The sequence below is a fragment of the Acanthopagrus latus genome, chromosome 11, assembly GCF_904848185.1.
Source record: "Acanthopagrus latus isolate v.2019 chromosome 11, fAcaLat1.1, whole genome shotgun sequence".
Taxonomy (NCBI): Eukaryota; Metazoa; Chordata; class Actinopteri; order Spariformes; family Sparidae; genus Acanthopagrus; species Acanthopagrus latus.
The window spans coordinates 19743275-19763529 of record NC_051049.1 but is presented as its reverse complement, the minus strand read 5'-3'; the positions used below and the strand labels follow the sequence as shown (position 1 = coordinate 19763529).

Below are 20255 nucleotides of genomic sequence, written 5' to 3'. Positions count from 1 at the left end.
TATTTAATATTTGGATTACATTTTCCTTTCATTACTGTTACTCTTTTTTTTCCCTCCCATCCCTGTCATGGCATGTTTTGTTTTTGTTTTGTTTTTTTTTACCTTTTTCCTCTCAGTAACCTCCCTGTGTTTCCATGTTTGTATATTTTTGAAGTAGCCTACACTTAATAATATAATATATAATAATATATATAATAATTTGGTAAACAAGTGACACATAAACGGTCCTTCATTTGAGTATCAGACATTAAAAGTTTTCAAACTACTACTTCTCTGTGTGCTCAATATGATTCAGTGTGTTTTGTGTTTTGCTAAAATCCGGCCAATGACTCATCTTCCTGCAGAGATTTGTATCATTGATGATCAAGTGATAAAACAACATGACTTAAATGATTTAAACCTCCTTTAGTGTAGGCTCAGAGTTTATATTGGATTAAAGAGGTTGATTTATTTTTATTTTAAGCTAGTTTTCAAAGTCTAGTCTAACAGAATTTACAGTTATAACCTGATTTAATTGTTTTAAATTTTTTTAGATAATCCTTATTGATGCAACCCAACTAAAATCTTTGTCTTATTTTTAATCATGCTAACATGAGCTAACTAGCGCTATTAACAAAACGTACAGCTGAGGCTGATCTATTTTAGCCTTTTTTTGATGACAGACAAACCAGGTCAGGGCTGGATCCAGGTATAGGCATCTAGACACATACCTGGGGCCTCCCTGCCATTAGAGGGCCAATCACGGGGGGAAAATAACATCAGCTACCTTCATTGTTAATGTTGAATATATATTTCTAAATATTCTAAATAGCTGAACTTTATTCCAGTATTTATGTATGTAATATTTTTTCTAAACATACACAACTTTAGCATCCATGTGCAGGAAGAAGCTTTTTATTGGTTTCACCCATTCAGAAGTCAGAAAAATCATCTGTAAATGTAAATGTTTCATTTAAATATCTAAATCTGATGAGTATGGACACATATTAAAATGAAATGTAAAATGCATGTAAATGAAATGTATCATATAGAGCTATATGTTTCCTATAAATAAATATATTTCACAGCAGACACTTTGACTTCACAAATCAGGAAAAGCACAGGCAGAATTTCTAACATTAATGACGGTTGCATTCTGTTCAGGTGAGCTTTGGTCTACTGTGTCACTAAATAGAATAAAGCCATCGTCATTTTTTATTGGTGACCTGCGCTTTTCTTGCTTTAACAAGTCAAAGTATCTGCCGTGAAAATGTTCTATCAATGTTTTATCACATATACAAATATGTATATAGTGGGGGCCCCAAAATATACAGTCTGTGTAATCTATCCATTTACTCCTGCCTTCCTAGAGCCATGCTGAAAGTGGCATTCGAGAGATTAAAAACAAACTTCATGTCCCATATCTTATTGCCACATATTGTCTGTCTGTTAGTGTGTCTGTGCATTTCTCAGAAACATTTAGGGAAATAATCTGAGAGGTCAACACTTCTTCTTGTGCGTGAATATCCAGTTCTGTTGAGCCAATTACCTTAAAACTCCTGAGCATGTTTATATGGTTGCTGCCTTGAGTGTTGTGAACCCTGTAAACCTCTTTCTAGCACCTCCCTCAGGTCAATCAGTCAACAGCACCAGCATGATCTCAAGTAAGAATCACTCTTTAGAATGCGTGCGATCCATTTGAGGGATTTTTGTGCATTTGCGAGAAGTAAAGAAGGCCCTCGAGGTGTTGACTGTAATTGTTTGGTGCGGTTTGTTGTGGTCAGACATCACCTGAGAGGAGAGATCAGTCTCTACAAGGAAGTGGGACGATGGAGAATTTGTTACTTGACCCGTCCTTACAATGCACTCAACTTCTCCAAGGTTTGAGCATAAAGAGCAAAGATAACAGCAGCTTTGCCCCATCCAGGACAACAAAATCTAAATTTATCAAATTATCACAATCAAAATCATTTATTTAATCTTCTTAAAAACAAGAAGCAGAATCCTCCTTGAGGATTTTGAGCAACCTAAAGTGATTTCTTTGATTTGGTTAGCCAGCACCTAAAATGGCTTGCAAACTGTGCGATTTTTTAACCCGTAGTTCTCGAGAAATGCTTTGACAGACTTATGGATTCTGCATTATGTTTGCTTTATGATTGAATCTATCTAATGTCGTCTAACTCCTTTTGCTGCCAAGTGACTTGCCATCAAGGGTGTGAACAAGCTCTTGTTGCGTCTGTGTCGTTTCACAGGGTGCCAAGATATATCTCTGCCAGGACGAAGAACCAGTCATCGTGGTTCTTTTATAATGCTTGGTTCACAGAGTGCACATGGAGTCTGTACAAAAATCACTCCACTGGCTGTCTGCCAGCTGTGTCACATCATGACGAGTGTGACAAGTCACACAAGCCCGACCTCCTCTCCTGCCGTCTCTCACCTGCACTTGTGCTTTTCTTCCTGTTTGTGCCACCGATACAAAACCGAATAGTTCAACACTTTTGGGGTACACCCTGATTTACTTCATAGTGGAGAGAGATGAGAGGATAGATATCACTCCCATACCTGTCCTCTGAGGCCGCAGCCAGCAGCCACTTAGTTTAGCACAAACCGGCACCTCAATGCACAAGGAAAACCTTCTCATTTTCTAAGGGGAGTTATCAACCCGAGTGTTTTCGGGCAGGTCATTTTACAGGCCTTTACTTTTCCTTATAGTGAAATATTCCCACACACAACCCCCCTGTTAAACAGAGTGCAAGATAAATATTTGAAGATGTGACACCTTTTTTAGTGCTGTCTACACAGACTGGTCACACAAAGTATTTAGGCTTAAGTATGGTTAGTTTAAATAATATAAGATAAGAAAACACAGGAAACACAAATGAGGAAAACACACACACAGACACACACACACACACACACACAGGTTTCCAGGTTTCAGTTCCTCTGCAGCCACTTGACCATCCTTGTGACTTAATGACCCTTTCACCACTCACCACACACAATGACCCTTTTCACCACACACACACACACACACACACACACACCTGAGCGGAGGAACCTCCACGGGAACTTTCGCGGCGTGCGCACGCCTTAAGTGCGCGTGCACGCCAATGGAAGCGAAGCAGCTGCTGAGGATTTAAAGGGCCGTCAGCACATTCCTGCGGCACCCCGCGGAAGCAACTGGACTTCATGGAGTAGCCTACCAGCGGTGAGTCTTTGGGCATTTTATTCAGTTATGACTACGAGAATTAAAAAAAAAATGCAGAGTTATTTTTGCAGGAGGTTAAAAAAAAAAAAGTGCCTCAACCTGCTGCGTAATGAGCACATTTCAGCTGCAGCTCGCGGTCCTACTAACTGAATCAGACGCACTAAGAGACTTTATTCACACTTTATAGATTATTCACCTCCTTAATCAAAGAATTGTGTGTTATAGGACCACCGAAGACTCATACAGGCTCCTGTACAATTAAACGGAAACATTTTGCTCTAATTTGTGAAGCACGATCGCACGTTCTCCAATCCTTTATTCATTCAAGGGAAATAAATCGGGACAATTTCCAGTCAGGTAAAAATATTCATAAATAGTAATTTTATAATTGATTTAATCAAGATTCAGATTTACTTCGATGTCTTTTGAAAGTACTCGATCCCATATTGTAATTTAATTACTTTATTATTTTGCTTTTATAATTAGTCCATTGCTTCTTTCTTCATAAGGACAGATGCAGCATTTGTCAACAGCCCATTTGAGCGTCTCTCCGGTCAGGTTCAGCTGCGGTTAGTTGACCTTACACCTGCAGCGAGTTTAGTGAAAGACTGTCATCTTGGTAGCTGTGGTGGAACTGTAAGGATTGCACGAGCAACACTTGGGTAATAGAGGGATGATTGTCGGAAACACTGGGGAATGGTGGGTCAATAGAAATAACTGATTTGCTTTGATTGTTGGTTGAAGACACAAACCCTGACCTGCATGTCAAAGTCAGGGGATTTGACATGCATTGAAAGTTTGATTAAATTACCATTAATTAAAATACAGAACTGATGAGAAGTGGGAAATGTTTTCATCAAGAGGACCTGCTATGTTTTTTTTTAATTATTATTCTAAATTATGAATAATGAAAAATATTCTCTTTATATTAAGTTTTTATATCAACCGTTCGATTGTTTTAGTCTCATTCCCAGTGTATCATTCCTGCTTACAAGTATATTTCTCAGAAGCAGCTGAAAGTGAGAAGTTTGTGACCGCTAGAGGCACCAAAGAGCAATGTTTTCATGAGCAGGTCCAGTTTGTATTTTTAAAACAAGATATGCTTTCCCTACTAGAGTTTTATTCCACTTGTTGAGTTTTGAGTCAGTGATGAGCCCGGAAGCATAACAGTGAGGCCATGAAATGACGATGAGAGGAGGAAGAAATGGGAAGAGGGTTTAAAAATGAACTACATTTGAAATGTAAACATGTGAGGGATAGCTCGTCCAAAGGTTCTCTGCGGAGTTTTTGAGCGTTGTTTTCACATGTGAGTTTTGTTTTATTGTGTTAGCGGCGTGACAAACATTCTTCCCACCCGCCATTCCAGTGATCAGCCGTTTTTTGGCAGTGATCAGATTGGAAGGAAAATGCATTTGACATCTGGTCTCGCCAGGAAAATGTCACCACAAACACATCCACGAGATTAAAAACAAAAACAAAAAACATCACATTAACAAAATTAGGATCTCTCACTGTTGCAGCCATCAGTGCAATCACATGACGTCTATCTATCTGCGTCTGCGGACGTCCTATTATACAACCTGTCATGCCTAAATCTTATCATGGTTGACAACATGTTAAAAAGATGTTAAAATAGCACATTTTTTTGGTGAGAAAAAGTGAATGTAAACTGAAGTTTTTTTGTTTATGCTAAGGGACTCGCATTCCCTCCAACAGATCTACCAAACCACAAGCTCGAGAGCATCAAAGTGAAATCATGGAACAGCAGTCGTTCGTCTGGGCTGACTATGCAGTCTTTGCTGCCATGTTGTTTGTCTCCATGGCTATCGGACTCTTCCAGGCCCTGAAGAAGAGCCCGAACGAGGCCAGGGCGGAGGACTTCTTCACCGGGGGTCGGAGCATGCCGGCAGTACCTGTTGGCATGTCGCTCTGTGCCAGTTTTATGTCAGCCATCCAAGTCCTGGGTGTTCCCTCAGAGGCTTTTCGCTATGGCTTTAAATTCCTCTACATGTGCATCGGACAGAGCATCAACTCCATGCTGACAGCTTTTCTATTCCTGCCAGTTTTCTATCGACTGGGCATCACCAGCACCAATCAGGTCAGAGTAGGCTTCCAGTTAGTTTAATATGTTTTCATGTAATCTGTCTGAAAAAGATCTAAAGATTTGAATTTTATTGTTAAGAAATGATAAAATCTGTTCAAAAACAGCAGGTTTTCACTGTAAATTATAATGGTGAAGTACTGTTTTTATGCTTTTGCAATGCATGGTGGGTGACTATTTGGAATAACACAGAAAGCTGCTGTAAATTTGAATTGTTACCAGGCCTACACGTGGTCTACAAAGGCTCCCAGGCTAACAGGCTAACAAACAATATGGCCGTGATAATGTGAAAACACAGTACATTGCTGTATTAAAACTGTGAATTTACTGTAACAAGTTACAAATTTACTGTAACATTTACCATTAACATTTACAATAACTCCAGATGCTTATCGAAATAACAATCCACATCATGATCATGAAAAAAACACAGTATATTACCGTGATTCCCATCTATACTACTCTGAATAATTACAGTATAGAACTGGGAATTTCCTGCAATTATTATCCAGTAATCTGCTGTTAAATTAGAGTGGTACCTTTTATTGTGTATTCTCAAAGAATCATAATAGGAACAAGAACACTCTATTAGCTTTTGATGGACTTTTGAGAGGGGTTTGATATGAAACACAAAACGATGGAGCAGTAAGTATTTCTCACCGAACACAGTGCACAAAAAGGGTCGGGATTTCTCTGACACGATGATGAAAGGCACCTGTGGGTCACTGAAACGATGAATATGAGAGGTGAGGAAGGATGAGCGATGCGTGCAGAGATACTCCGCTGTGTTATAACTCCAGCCGTCTGCCTGTCACAGTACCTGAAGATGAGATTTGGCCGAGGGATGCAGCTGCTGGGGAGTATCCAGTTTCTTGTTGCGACGGTAAGAAAGACATCACTGTGTTCGCCGATACTCTTCAGCGTTAAAGACGCAGTTGTATTCAGTGCTTTTACTGTAACTTCATGCAAATGTGTGGTTTGGTTTGGACTCATTTTGCTAGGTCATCTTCAGTCAGGCATTCTTGTAATGCCCACAGACTGATCATGACGTCTTAGCCCAGTGATTGTCACTATTGTTTCCTCTTTCTCAGCTGCTGTACACAGGGATCGTCATCTATGCACCTGCCTTGATCCTCAGCCAAGGTAGGAGAGCACTTCCTGAAACCCATCTGTCTTGAGATGTTATCAATCACTCATATGTCCAAGGTGAAAGAATAATTAACGAAAGAGTGAAAAGGATGTTTAACATGAAACTTGGAGAAATGTGAGCTACAGATGTATTTATTCTCTTTAGATAATTATACAAAAGTGCCAAAGTGATATTGAAACCCCATTGTAATGTACAGTGTGATGAAGTTTTTCAAAAACCTGAGAATTAATATTTGATAAAAATCCCAAATTAAGCATGTTAGCTTATCCTTTGCAAAACGTTTTTTATGTGAAGCACAACTAACTTTTTCTCGAGGAATCTTCAGAGTCCTTAAGACCATATACACCGTGAACAGCTGAGTCTCAAAAACTGATTCTTCAAAATTACCAAATAAAGTAGACTAATAAAAGTTGCTTGGCACATACGGTTTCTTGACTTTTTCATTGAATGTCAACTTTGAAAATGTACAGTTTGTCAGGAAACTGCAGAAGTTATGTTTTAGGTTATATGAGAAAAACAGTGACTATGTTTACTTGCACACTAATAAACCTGATCATTATCTGATTAGTGGAGATTATTCAAGTGGTCATGTAAACAGCCTAATGTGAAATGCTTTCAGATAAAAGCTGTTATCAGATTATGAGAAACCCAATAAACACACCTAGTTGTTTCCTCAGTGTCACCTTTAAATAGTTTAACCACCGGCACAGGTGTAAAAATGTTACACTCAGTATGGATTTACAGAAGAACAACACCTGCAGGTGCTGGATGAGATTCAGTTGGCGAAACAATGTGATATTGGCTGACAGTAAATCACGAGTTCAGTATTACCACATTATATGTTGGATCACACGGAGACGCATCGCTAGAATTGTGACGCCAGCAAAACTGTTGTTTGTCTGACAAGCTCTGCAGCCTGCGAGTAATAATAACACATTTTCAAATATTATAATTGTGTCGGCACAAAAGACCCATCATGACCCTCATCATGAATACAAGGAATAGTGAAATCCAGCTTATTAACTTCTGCTGGTTTGATTCCCCTGGTCTGCATGTCGAAGTGTCCTTGGGCAAGATACTGAACCCCAAACTGCTTGTGATGTGCTGGTCAGCACCTTGCATGGCAGCCGCCACTGTCCGTGTATGAATGAATGAATTACTGTGAGTGGCTTTCAACAAAAGCATCTGCTAAATACCTTAAATGAAAATGTAACAATGTAATAAAGTGTAATAAACCATTGCTGATTATTACAGTTTAGGTTTTCTCTTCCTTCCTGATGTTACCAATATGTTTAATTCCACACGAAACACTACATATTTGCTCAGCACACAGCCACACCAAAGCAAAGTTAAGCCTCAGTCTTCCTGTGTGAGGAAAAAATAGTGTTTTAAATAACTAAATATGGAATGCCTGCAGGTCAGACAAAGCTTTATACTTTGTTTTCAAAGAAGGGCTTCAACATCACACATTTTAAAAGTAAAAGCCACTCAGAATGTGGTGAATGCTGTCAATGACAAGTCATTTTCTGTAGTTCAAAAATAAATGTTAAATTACAAGGGATATTCTGTATTGAAACCCCATTTCTCTTTTTAATTTCAGCTACTGGGCTCAACATGTGGGTGTCTCTGTTTTCTACGGGGATTATTTGCACGGTGTACACCACACTGGTAAGATCTTTTTTTTTTTCATGTCATCAAACCAGCACAGCTCTTTGCCTTGGCACTCTTACAACAAGAGGTTTCTATTCAAACACTAATGTGCATTCAGAAATGTATATGAGTATTGTGCAACTATCTGGCAGGAGTCCTGTCAGTTCAAAATATATAATCCTCGACCTTGATGATTTTATCACAGCTGGATTGTTAGACCTTCAACCAGTGTTGCAGCAAGATATAGCAGTTCATGTTTGCTTGACCTAACTAAGGACTAAGGACAGTGATGTTACTGCGTGTGTTTAGGGTAGTTTGCTGGAGTTGGTTGCGAGTGTGATGCCACAGAATTGTTGAACTTTCAAAAGACAGTACAACAAGCCTGCCCACTTTAATTTGCCTTCTTCAATTCTTTTCATACATACAAACAACTTCAAAACTATGAGGATTGATATTGGAGAATAGAATTTTTAGAAATTATGCCATATCATCTGAATTTGAGTGACTGTGTTTTATAACATTACAGATATATTGTCAGCTGGAAAGAACTGCGCTGTGTTTCTCCCGGAGGAACCATATTTTTAGTTATCCAAATCCAGCGTAATGTACTATAACACCCATGCCAGCCATAGACACTTTAGCAGAACAGCATAAGCGATAAGGACACTCTGCCCTTCTTCAGTTTTTTGTAAAGCTCTCATGTTGTGGTCCTGTTCTCCTGACTGTCGCTCCCATTATGTCCAACAGGGTGGTGTGAAAGCCGTGATCTGGACTGATGTGTTCCAGATCATCGTCATGTTTTCAGGCTTTGTGGCCATTTCTGTCCATGGCACAGTTCTGGTTGGTGGTCCTGCAAGGGTACTGGAGATCGCCAACAATGGATCGCGGATTAATTTTAACAAGTAAAAGAACTGTTTGTTTTGTTTTCCATTTCACGACACATGACTATGAGCGAACAGTAAGATGCTCTCTCTATAGAAGACAAAAGCAATTTGAGGTTTGCTTGAGATTTCAGCTGCATCTCACTCCTTGGGTGGATGGGCTTTTTCAGTGGCCATCTCAGGACCTCCGTATGGGTCTTCATTGTTGCCCTCTTCAAAGATAGCCATTGCATCAGTGAGATGTTCTGGAAAAAGCTGATAAACAGTCATGGTGTTAAGAAATATGATTTGAAATCGTTGGCAACGAAACAATGTCACTAGAAATGTCCTCTACTAATTATGTTGTTTTATTGTAAAATGTTTTCCAATAGTTTTGCTGTTGACCCGCGGCAGCGCTATACCTTCTGGAGCCTGACTGTCGGGGGTGCAATGGTATGGCTGTCCATGTACGGCGTAAACCAAGCTCAAGTCCAGCGCTACATCTCCTGCAGGACAGAAAGACAGGCCCAGTGGTGAGCACTGTTCAAAAGCTTCCATGAACTGAATTTAGTATGCTGCTCATTTTCAGGTTCATATTTTTATTTTCGGGGGAGGTCTACTAGAACAGGTGTCTATGTTTCCCGGTAAAAAAAAAAAAAAACACATTCATTTTTCTCCTATTGTGCATTTCTGCAGCACCTCTGTTCAGACAAGATACAATGTTATCTGTGAAGCCAGGCATGCTTCACTCACAAGCCTCGAGTCTTAGGGAACTGACATTAGCAAACACAGTAACCCAGCTAATGTTATTGAATTATTATTTTCTTACAGCAAACTGAAAACTGATCCCACGAGGAAGGCTTGCTTCCAGCTGGGCTGAGCCAACACCAATTGCCTGCAAAATGGCGCCTCACTCACTTTACAAATATGTAAATTGGCTGACATAAGGACTAGCAAACTCACCGTGGCAGGGTAGAACACCTTAAGCTGTCACTTCAGCTTGTCTGTAGGCTATTATTTAACTTGGTTTGGGGCCACATGGCGTCTCTCAGTCTCCCTCTACTGCATCGTGTTGTACTTTTTGCCGAATAATACATAGTGTGTCCATAGATGTTATTCCTCTATGCACACAAAAATACCACTATATTTTTGTCACAGGGCGGTGCTATCGATTTGGGACAGCAACGCCTCATGTCTCATAACCCAACACTAACATTTTAGTCCTTTCTCGTCTCATCAGCAATAACAAAACATACATTCTATAAAATCCTGTCGTTACTATTTAGATTTATTGTTCGCTTGTCATTGTCTCATCATAGTCAAGAAAAAGGTAATTGTTTCTGTAAACGTAATTAACACTGAGAAGTGTTGATGAAGGTTCTCAGTTCTAACTAACTGGAGGGGAGATGTAGGCTGCTAAACTCTGTGCGGGTGTGTCTGCACAGAGTCGTTAAGGACAGGAAAAAACACAAAAACAGTCGCGAGCATCCAACCTATGACTGTCACATTTGGTTGCCTTCAAATGAGTTTTAACATTCAGTTCAGACCACAATGTTATGGGAACATTTCTGTCACATTTTTATAAAAAAATAAACTTAATCTACTAGTTCCTCATGGTATCTTCAGATAGTAGGAGTGCATGAAGAATTATGTGCTGGTTGCTGCAGCCAACAACAAAGAAATGTGTGTGCTTTGCTCACATCTCTGAACACACTGTGTGCGCTGAGCCAATGTTTGCAAGGAAAAAACACTGAAAACTAGAAGGTAGTTTTGCTTAACTAGGGTAATCTAGCTTGAGGACATGTGAGAGGAGTTTTTTTTTCCTCATTTTGAGGATCTCTATACACAACAGGGACACATATTTTTTTGTTGCAAAACCTTAAAAAGTGTTAATATATGACCTTTATATCACAAATAAGACATACAGAAGTGAAAATACAGGTTGCCATTGTGTCCTCAATGAGCTTTGGAAATAACACAACTGACCCTCTCTTTCAATAGTAAATGACTGATCTGACATTAAGCGTTTTTTTTAAAAAGAAACGTAATATTTAAAAATATATGTTTTTACAGTATATGCCAATCATCCAGGGCTGAGCTGAGGCCTGCACATCTGCCTCGGCGCCAAAACCAGTTTTCCCTGCAGAGTTTGTACAGTCTGACGAAACTTGGTGTATATAATTTGTCTAATACCAAATGTAAATAGCAAAAATAGCAAATCAAAAGCAAGATGACAAACATGTTAACATTTTTAGCTAACAGTTGCGGAGTGTGCCTTTAGGTGCTGATGTCTTTGGAAACGCTTGTCAAGTTGGATGTCAAGTTAATTTGCTTGGTCATAGAAAGTTGACTCTGCAAACAGTAAAAAGTTCCCTCTTCTGGTCTGGCAGGTAGCATTATATGCACAAGAGCATTGTTGAAGAACAATGTTGACAGTGAGAGAGCGACATCAAATGATAATTACAAAGGTGTTCTTTTTCAAACGATTGTGTCTGGACAGAAGGTGGAATCTTTAATAGGCAAGTTAAAGAATAGGGTTTCATTATTGACACGAGTTAGCATATCACCATCTTGTTTGTTTTAGGTTGGCGCTATTTTAGACTTCCCGGAGAGTTCAAAAAAATAAATAAATAAATTTACTGCCTGTTTACCTTGGCCTGCTTCAGATTCAGAGGAATTTCAGTCACAAAGATAACTATAATAGTTTCTTTTTTGGTTGTTGAAACAATGGTTGTATTCATTTATAGCATCAGACATTGTATAAAGTCTCAGTGGTGTTGGACTAGAGAACACACACACACACACACACACACACACACACACACACACACACACACACACACACACACACACAAAGATACTAGAATAAATAGCTGTGGATTTGGGTAGGTGTCCATAGAGACTGCATACAACAGGGTATAGAATTTTGTGCTACACCCCTGGAAGTGGACCGGTATGGGTTATTTATGAGGGAATGGGATGCAGATGAGAAGATGAGGCTCAGCTGAAAGAAAAGAGTGGCAGTGGGTTAATTGAGGGGCAAGGAAACGTGGCTGTACAGCCAACAGCAGGAGAGTTAGAGATGGGCATTGTATTATCTTGGAGTGGTGTAGGGCATGGAATGACATATTTTTGTAAGCTAACCTGGAAGTTAGCCTTGCCCTGGTTTTCCTTGTCAAAAAGCCCATGGGATTTTTCCATTGGATTTTGGAATATCACCGAAAAATATGATGATACTAATCTGCATGGGTGAATTTAATAGCGCTTTCTTGCAATTTACTTGCCTTGTAGTCAAGCGTGAGTCATTATCAGTCCACTCAAACGATTCTGGTTTCCTTGCACTAGTCATTTTTGTCTTCCTCTTCTTTTTGGATTCTCCTTCTGCTGTCTGTTTGTATACAGTGCGCAAGCTTTATGCGCATGCTCCATCTCTTCTTCTCTGTTTTTGGAGAATTTCAAGCACCATTTATAGGACTGGAATATGAACTACAGTGTGTTGAGTCGTTTACAGTGGATCAGTTTGGACGCAAATATAATTGAAACGATGTCGAGGAAGACGGGAAAAAAAGATTGTTTTGGTACGTGTGGACATGGCCCCGGGTCATCCAGTAATCACAAGGTCACTGATTTGAATCCTTGGCTTCCCCCTAGCTGCATGTCGAAGTGTCCTTGAGCAAGATACTGAACCCACAACTGCTCCTGATGAGCAGTGTATGAATGTGTGTGTGTGAATGGGAAAACGTGGGTTGAAGTGGGTTGAATGGGTGAAAGTGTTGTAGAGCGCGTTGCGTGATCAGTGGGCTGTAAAAGCACTATAGAAATGCAAAAGACCATTTAATAACAGTGTTTTCCACAGAATTTGCTTCATGCCAAGTGTGAGCGCACCCTTAACTCCCTTTGGTATGGACTTTTTCACTTCGTCGACCTTATACATTCACAGAAATTGCGACAGCAAAATAACAGCACGTCTGTCTGCACAGAGTGTTGCCATGAAATCCTCCCACATGCCCAAATTATATCTCCAGCTTCAGGAAGCATTACTCCCATACATGGTTATCTGTTTAACAACATAGCAAGGGGGGGGGGGGGGGGGGGGGGGTGATGCAGCATCTCTCCCCAATAGCCAAAGACACTTAGTCTGCTAACACTGATAGATTGAAGGCCTCCTTATTGTTACAATCAGATGTTCTGTCCCAAATGCAGAGATTGGAGACAGTACGTTTCAGCAAGCAAATATTCCTTTTGCAATGAGTGAGTGAGAACACCAGGCTGGCAGGTAGATGGGCAGGCAGGTGGGATGGCAGGCATGCAGGCAGGCGGTGTAGATCAGAGCTGACGAGGAGAAACTCTGAGGAGCAGTCGAGCAGGAACAGTGCGAAGAGGCGCTGAAGGTTTCTGCAGGGCGAAGTGAGACTCAGGAGCATAAGTACAAAAGCACATGAACTTAATATTAGAGGCACAACATGCTCACCGCTCAGGATGGAATAATCTGGCACCAAAGCAGTGAAAAGGCCAGCGTGTATATATAGGCGGAGGTTGATGGGCTGATGGGGATCAGGTGTGCCACTTAACTGCTGCTGCTGCTGCTACCACACCCACGGACACACACACTGGGAAAGGAACAGGTGAGGGAACAAAGGAGGGTGAGAAGGTAGATGGGAAAAAAACACAGAAACAGGACAAGGCCACCAGGCTGCCACGGTTGGACTGTGACACTTAACGAGTTTTTTGCGCAAACACTTGAGCCTTGGCTTGGTCAGTTAGACATCTGTTCTGTAGACATATCTACAATAGCTTTGACTATCTAGGTTGCAGAGACCATGAGATATAAGCTCATAGAGCAATTTTCACTATCCTTATCCAGACTCTAATGTCTGTACAGGATACATATGATCTTCTATTGTATGAGGACAGAATGACCTGGGAGAATGGTTTTTCTCACACATAACACAATAAAGGAAAGCCAAAAAGCTTCAAATGACCTCTTTAACATTATAGTAATGTTAGTAGTGATTTTGTATATTATTAAGTCAAAACAAGAGAACTACCTTTGTCTCCAGGCAAACCAAGGCCAAAAGATATGATGTACTCAGACTCCTAGAGGCAGAAAGTCTCATATTAGATCAATAGAATCCTTACATGAAACATCCTGACAAGAAACCTTCTTTGGTTACTTAGTAGGTCTCGTGGGTCTGGAAGCTGCCTTCAGAATTGGTCTGGCACTACACAGTGTTCTCACGTCTAATGCTTGTGCCTAATCTCTTCGATCAAGCTTCAGTAAGTGTTTCAGCGCAACACATCCAAGTCTCCTGAACCGCCGTCAGAAAAAAAGTTGACCAGATTTATTATGAAGTAGCACACAACAAGGCGCTGCACAGATAACCCACCAATGATCCATCGTGCACTGCTTTTAAAAACCCCTGTCCTCTCCTGCCAACTCCCCCTCTGCTCTCCAAGTGGCCTTGAAACTGAGGATTAGTGGCTTAGGGGCGAGGGAAAGTGGAACTAATAATGAGAGGCGATATATGTCTCAGTATATATGTGAGAGGTAGAGCAGGAAACGTGAAAAAGTGAGACTGATGATGGGGTGGTGTACATCCATGAAGACGAACATCAGAGTTAAGTTTGTGTTTTTTATTTTCCAGGGCACTGTTTGTGAACCAAGTGGGCCTGTGTCTGATTGTGGGCAGTGCAGCAATCTGCGGAATCATCATGTTTGCTTATTACATCAGCTGTGATCCGCTGAAGTCCGGGAAGATTTCTGCCCCTGACCTGGTACTCAAGACACTGCAGAATAAATATTCATAATCATCCACATCCAGAGCATGATTCTGTGAAGGGTTTTGACTGTTATTATTTACTACAGATTCAGATAATCTTTTAACCAGATTGCAGTCTATCCTATGTGACTGAGATCAAAAGGAAAATCATGAATAGGGTTATCTTTTACTCTCTGTTGAGTCAAGGCAGAGAAAAATGATTTCTTTACAATGCAAACAATGATTTTGTTTTATCCAATGAAGAGCAACTGGAAATAGTTTGTAATTGTCCAACACAAATATGAACTTTTCCACTCTCTCCCTCTCTCTCGTCTGGTGAAGTACATGCCGTACTTCGTTTTGGAAATATTTGAAAATCACCCTGGCTTTCCGGGTCTTTTCCTCGCCTGTGCCTACAGTGGGACTCTCAGGTATTTCAATCTTGGCTTTTAAATTAGACTTAGTTTCCCACTTACATTACAGGGAACCAAAATGGAAATGGAAAAAAAAATAGGCACTAAGATATTTATATCTTCTGAAGTACAATTTTGAGGTTACTATATTTGTTTTGATATATATTTACTTTTGATACTTTGAGACAGTTTTTCTGCTGATACTTTAACTATTATTGAATATTTTTACATTGTGGGATTGGTACTTAAATAAACAACATGAGAATGTTTTTCTGTCTTTACAGAAAAACTAATTCCATCAATCGCAATATGCAGAGTTTTGAAATTGTACATTACTTCCAGCCTCTAGTCGTGCTATCATAAGGCAGATGCCCTTGCACACTGTTGTCTGACTAGCTCTATATTTGGTACTGAATAATAATAAAGTACATTTCCTGACAAAAATAAACTTTCTTATATATTTCAAGTAACACTTTGTGTAGTTTGGGGGTGCAACAAACCGTAATGACGCACATCTATCTTCCTTTTTGACAGTGACAGAATATTAACCGTGTGTAAACCTGACCAGTGAGTCAGTTGAGGTGGAGTTACTGGTCTTTCTTTATTACAGCACGGCCTCTACAAGTATCAATGCAATGGCTGCAGTAACGATGGAGGATCTGCTGCAACCCCGTCTGCTCCACATGACCCAGAGGAAACTGATCCTTATTTCCAAGGGACTGTGTAGGTTGATTCTCATGTAAAGGTCCCCTGAACTGAGTGGTTTTTACTCCAGCGTGAACTCTTAAAACCACTTTTCATTTTAAACCCTGACGACAATCATGATATTGAACACAGAACTGCCACTTGATTTCCGCCAACTTCAGAGCACAGATCGTATTTTATCAGTTTCGGATTGACTCATGAGTAAATGATGCCAGTTCCCGTTCATTTTGAAACCAAGTCAAATGTAAAAGGAGACATTTTCACAGGTCATTATTTTCTCTCTTTCTCTCAGCGTTCCTGTATGGAATTAGTTGTATCACTGTAGCTGCTCTTTCCTCCTTCCTGGACTGGGGAGTACTTCAGGTATTATATATAAACATTACTATACTACATAACATTTAATCAGTTGTGCAATCTCCAGTGCTTTGTAGAAATTAAGCTTTAAAGGTGCTCTAAATGGAACACAGTAAGCCAGTCATAATAGTGAGAGCAAGAATTGATGAAGGAAAGCATATTCATTTTGGGCTGATGAGCAAAGCTTCGGACTCAACTACAGAATAAGATTTGAACTCTGTAATAAAGTCTGGTTGGTGTGTTTGGTAACTGCTTTTGTTTCCACTATTCAGGGCTCATTTACCGTCATGGGTGTGGTCAGTGGGCCGATACTGGGTGTGTTCATCTTGGGGATGTTTTTTCCAGCAACAAACAGGCTGGTGAGTACCCTAGAATTACTTTTAGACGTTTGGATTCATTTCAATGCGTTTCCCATCAAAAATCCCTCACTTTGTGTCATCACCGAACCAGCGATATCCGTCTGTTGTGTTGTAATTCTGTCCTTCACCCTCTTTATTAAGGAAGTTCATACTTTTGTTATTAGTCACAATATTCCTCTTTGACTCGGTGTTTGATTTCAAGAATGTCACTATTGAAAGCCAAACAAAACCATTTAAAATCATTAACTTGACACCTCATTCATACAACTTTCACAGCAAACGGCCAGGTTAACTGGAAGTCACCCTTTTCCTCACACAAAGCCAACCTCAAACAACTTGCATCTACAAAGACCGACCTTCTTTATGTATTGCTTCCCATTTGCCTCGAATTCCCTTCTCTTAAAAGTTGTTCTTGGTCTTTCAGGGGGCATTTTCAGGAATAACAGTGGGCTTCTGTGTCTCCATGTGGCTGGCCATTGGTTCAACTTTTTACCCACCCAGCGAGGGGACCATGGGTGTACTGCACAGCTTCACAGACGGGTGTGGACCCAGCAACATAACGCTGAGCAGCAGCCCGACCCCGGACCAACACTCCATCTCTGTTCCGCTTCAACCCAATAACCAGGGGTCAGTGAGTTCTTTATCGATGGATAATGTCATTAACTGTCATTAAATAGAGAAAAGATCCTGACATCGAACAAGACACATGTGGCAGCAATTAAACAGTCTTTTCCCAAGCTAGGGGCCTGCACAACTTCTACGCCATGTCCTACCTCTACTTTGGTGCCATGGCAACAAGTTCGGTCGTAATAGTTGGGCTGATAGTGAGCTATGCCACAGGTAAGACAATAAAGAGACTAGAAAGAAAACTGCTGACACACCATGACACATCGTTCACAAGATCTGTGTTTATTCAAGCCAATAAACTACAATGAATAGCCAGTATTATTATAGACTTACCAACCTTCACTCCTCCTGCAATAAAAGCTTATAGTGTAAAATGTTTATGAATCAGGAAGGTGTGATTCATCTTTGGTTTAAATGTATTTCTCAGGGGTCAGTGCAGGTTCATCAGTATTTCCATTTTCCACTACTTTAGACTTCCACTTTACAACACTCTGAAAGTTAGTAACTTAACTTTTATAACTTAAATTAGAAGTTACTTTGCAGATTACATGCTGTGTCAGAGCCAGAGCCATTTTTTAAATTAATTTATCAGAAATCAGATAAAAACAGAGATTCTCAAGGGTGTAAGTAACTCATTACATCCACTGAAATTACTTAAATTAAGTCATTTTAATGTCATGAGTACAAGTCTGTATTTTTACTTGTACTTAGATATGCATTACATCATGTAGTGTAATAGAGTACAGAGTTGACACCGCCACACATCCGCATTTTTGCAACCAATAGGGTTATCTATCATACGGACAATGGTGATCTGGACATATGGGATATTAAAAATATATACACATATACACATATATATGTACACACTGTACACATACATACAAATGATGTATGTATATGATCTTTACACACAGGAGCAACAAAGAGGAGTAATATAAAAGAGGGCCTGCTATGGTGGGATCTGAACAAAAAGGAAGTAGAAGTCCCATCAAAGCGCAGAGTAAGTGTGACTCTCACCAGCTCATGACTTCCCTCCATGTTTTATTGGTATAGAGGCACTAAAAAGGACAATAGTATAACTCAACCTCAATAAACTTAGGAGATTATCTGTCTATTATCACAGGCTCGTTCACACACTGGACTTATTGGTTTACATTAAACATTAAAAGTGTTTGTTTTATGTTCTCATTTGATGTGTAATTCTGCCTGGTGCTCTTTTATCCAATCAGCTGCAGGTGCACCTCAGACTTTAATAAGCTAATAAAGGATTTTGTTTCAAAATGTCACACGTCCATTTTGAATACAGTTTCACAGCAAAATGCCCCAACAAAGACTCCTTTGTTACTGTTGATGGAGCAGTTAAGAACAGATTTGTATTGATGCTGCATGTTTGAATGTGAATGTTTTTCTTGGCTGTGTTTGTTTCAAGACTGGAAAGATGTCCAGGATGTTTCCCTGCCCTCTGCATAGTGCATGCTGGGATACATGTGTGCGCATGAATAGGAGTAGCCAGGTAAAGAGATTAATGAATGAACCATTATCCTTGATTATTAGTTCACAAAAAATGTAGTCAAAGTTTTAAGTCAGAGAAATCAGTCCCACTTTTGATCACCTCTTGGGGCTTGACATGTGATTTGTAATAACTGTGAGGAAACTATTGCTAAATTTCCACTGCATGTTGCTGCTCGGCTCAGATAAGCTGGGATCGACTTAAGCAATCAGGAACACCGTCCTTTCCATCCTCCATTGCTACTGTGTTTGTGTTGCGTTGACGATGAGCCATACCATTCAGTGGAAATTGGGCTTTAAGGTGTGAATCTAATCTAATGTATGGCAGATCTACAGAAACTCTAAAGGGCCCTACCCAACACCTACCAGAGTCTCAGCGCTGATTGAAAAAAAATCATGATCGATCATGTACACCTGGGCATTACATTTCAGTATGTGTATGTTTCATTTTTATTGTTTTAAAACCCGAATCTTGGTATTTTTCACAGGGAGACAAGACGACTGTTAAACCACAGCTTGTGCCTTTGAAGGACCTGCGTAAAGAAGAGGAAGAAGTTGGGAATATTGAATCACCACTTAAAGTTTAGGTGTTGGACAGCCAAAGGTTTTTAATCCAGAATGGCATGACTCACAGATGGCATTTCCTCTCTAGTGCCAGAGTTTTTATTTTTCATTTTTGTTCATTTTAGTAAGTCTGCCTTACATTTGAAGGTAAAACAAATGACTGTTTTGTTTTTTCTCATAAAACGTGAAAGAAGGCCTTTATAACGGTGCCAAGGAAGGTACAGACTGTAATCAAATACCCTCTGTGGTTATTTAAATTCCTTTAATGTTGAAAGGCTCTAGTCTCTTGTCAGGACATCCGTGCTGGTATGTCCCATATCTGTAGCAATGCCCACCTGCACTTCAGCCAGTATTAATGGATATGTGACAGGCAGGAGTCTGTGTCTCCACTCGGAGTTCACCTCCTTTCATAATGTTACATGAAGCTTCCTCTTAAACAGATAGTAAAGGGAGACTTGGTTTGGTGGTTTTCTTGGACTCCTATAAACGGGAGATCTCCCAGGAGGTTATGGCTTTCAATATGAAGGGTAGAGACACTGTAAAGATTTCACAAGCATTTTCAGACACAATAGGTCTTTAAAAACGTTCAGGTTCATAGGTCACCATGTATTTCAGACCACATCAATTCCATCAACCTCACCAGGGACCTGTTACACAAACATAAGCAGTAACCAGCATTATTATCGTTGATAATATGATGTAAGTCAACTCACCATAAAACCTGGAGTAAGCTCTTCTCTGTCCTGGAGTGAATGCAGAGAAGCAAAGGAAGAAGTATTAAAGGCAACTTCTGTTGTGGATAGTTTAGAACTTTATGGGTCGTTTTCCCCCGCGGGTTCGACTCTGGCTGCCACTGTTCACGTAAGTCATACTGTATGTAAGCCACTTGTTTGCTCCGGTATCAATGCAAGAAGGATTAAAGTGAGATTAAAATAAATAAACAACACCATCATTTTCATCCAAAATGAAAAGCTGTATTCATAAAGCAATAAAACATACCGATGCCAAGTTCAA

General features: G+C 40.0%; 1 protein-coding gene and 1 long non-coding RNA gene across 7 annotated transcripts; one reads left to right on the top strand and one right to left on the bottom strand.

Moving 5' to 3' along the window:
- Nucleotides 1-2984: 2984 nt before the first annotated feature.
- slc5a5 (solute carrier family 5 member 5) lies at nucleotides 2985-20255 on the top strand. Of its 6 annotated transcripts, XM_037113437.1 has the most exons (18): nucleotides 2985-3187; nucleotides 3413-3544; nucleotides 5028-5285; nucleotides 6106-6171; nucleotides 6380-6431; nucleotides 8039-8106; nucleotides 8836-8990; nucleotides 9341-9481; nucleotides 14594-14723; nucleotides 15050-15138; nucleotides 15731-15843; nucleotides 16118-16188; nucleotides 16452-16538; nucleotides 16963-17165; nucleotides 17281-17378; nucleotides 18083-18168; nucleotides 18598-18681; nucleotides 19166-20255. In XM_037113437.1, exons 3-18 carry the CDS (start codon nucleotides 5088-5090, stop codon nucleotides 19262-19264), a joined length of 1740 nt encoding a protein of 579 aa, XP_036969332.1. In that variant the 5' UTR covers nucleotides 2985-3187; nucleotides 3413-3544; nucleotides 5028-5087; the 3' UTR covers nucleotides 19265-20255. The 6 variants fall into 6 exon arrangements, with proteins under 6 accessions (XP_036969332.1, XP_036969333.1, XP_036969327.1 ...); XM_037113438.1 differs by lacking the exon at nucleotides 3413-3544; XM_037113432.1 differs by lacking the exon at nucleotides 3413-3544 and having other exon boundaries at nucleotides 4904-5285.
- LOC119027989 lies at nucleotides 9003-9455 on the bottom strand. Its single transcript, XR_005077537.1, has 2 exons — nucleotides 9371-9455; nucleotides 9003-9224 (listed from the first exon to the last, which is right to left on the bottom strand). It is a non-coding gene; the product is annotated as an uncharacterized LOC119027989 (long non-coding RNA).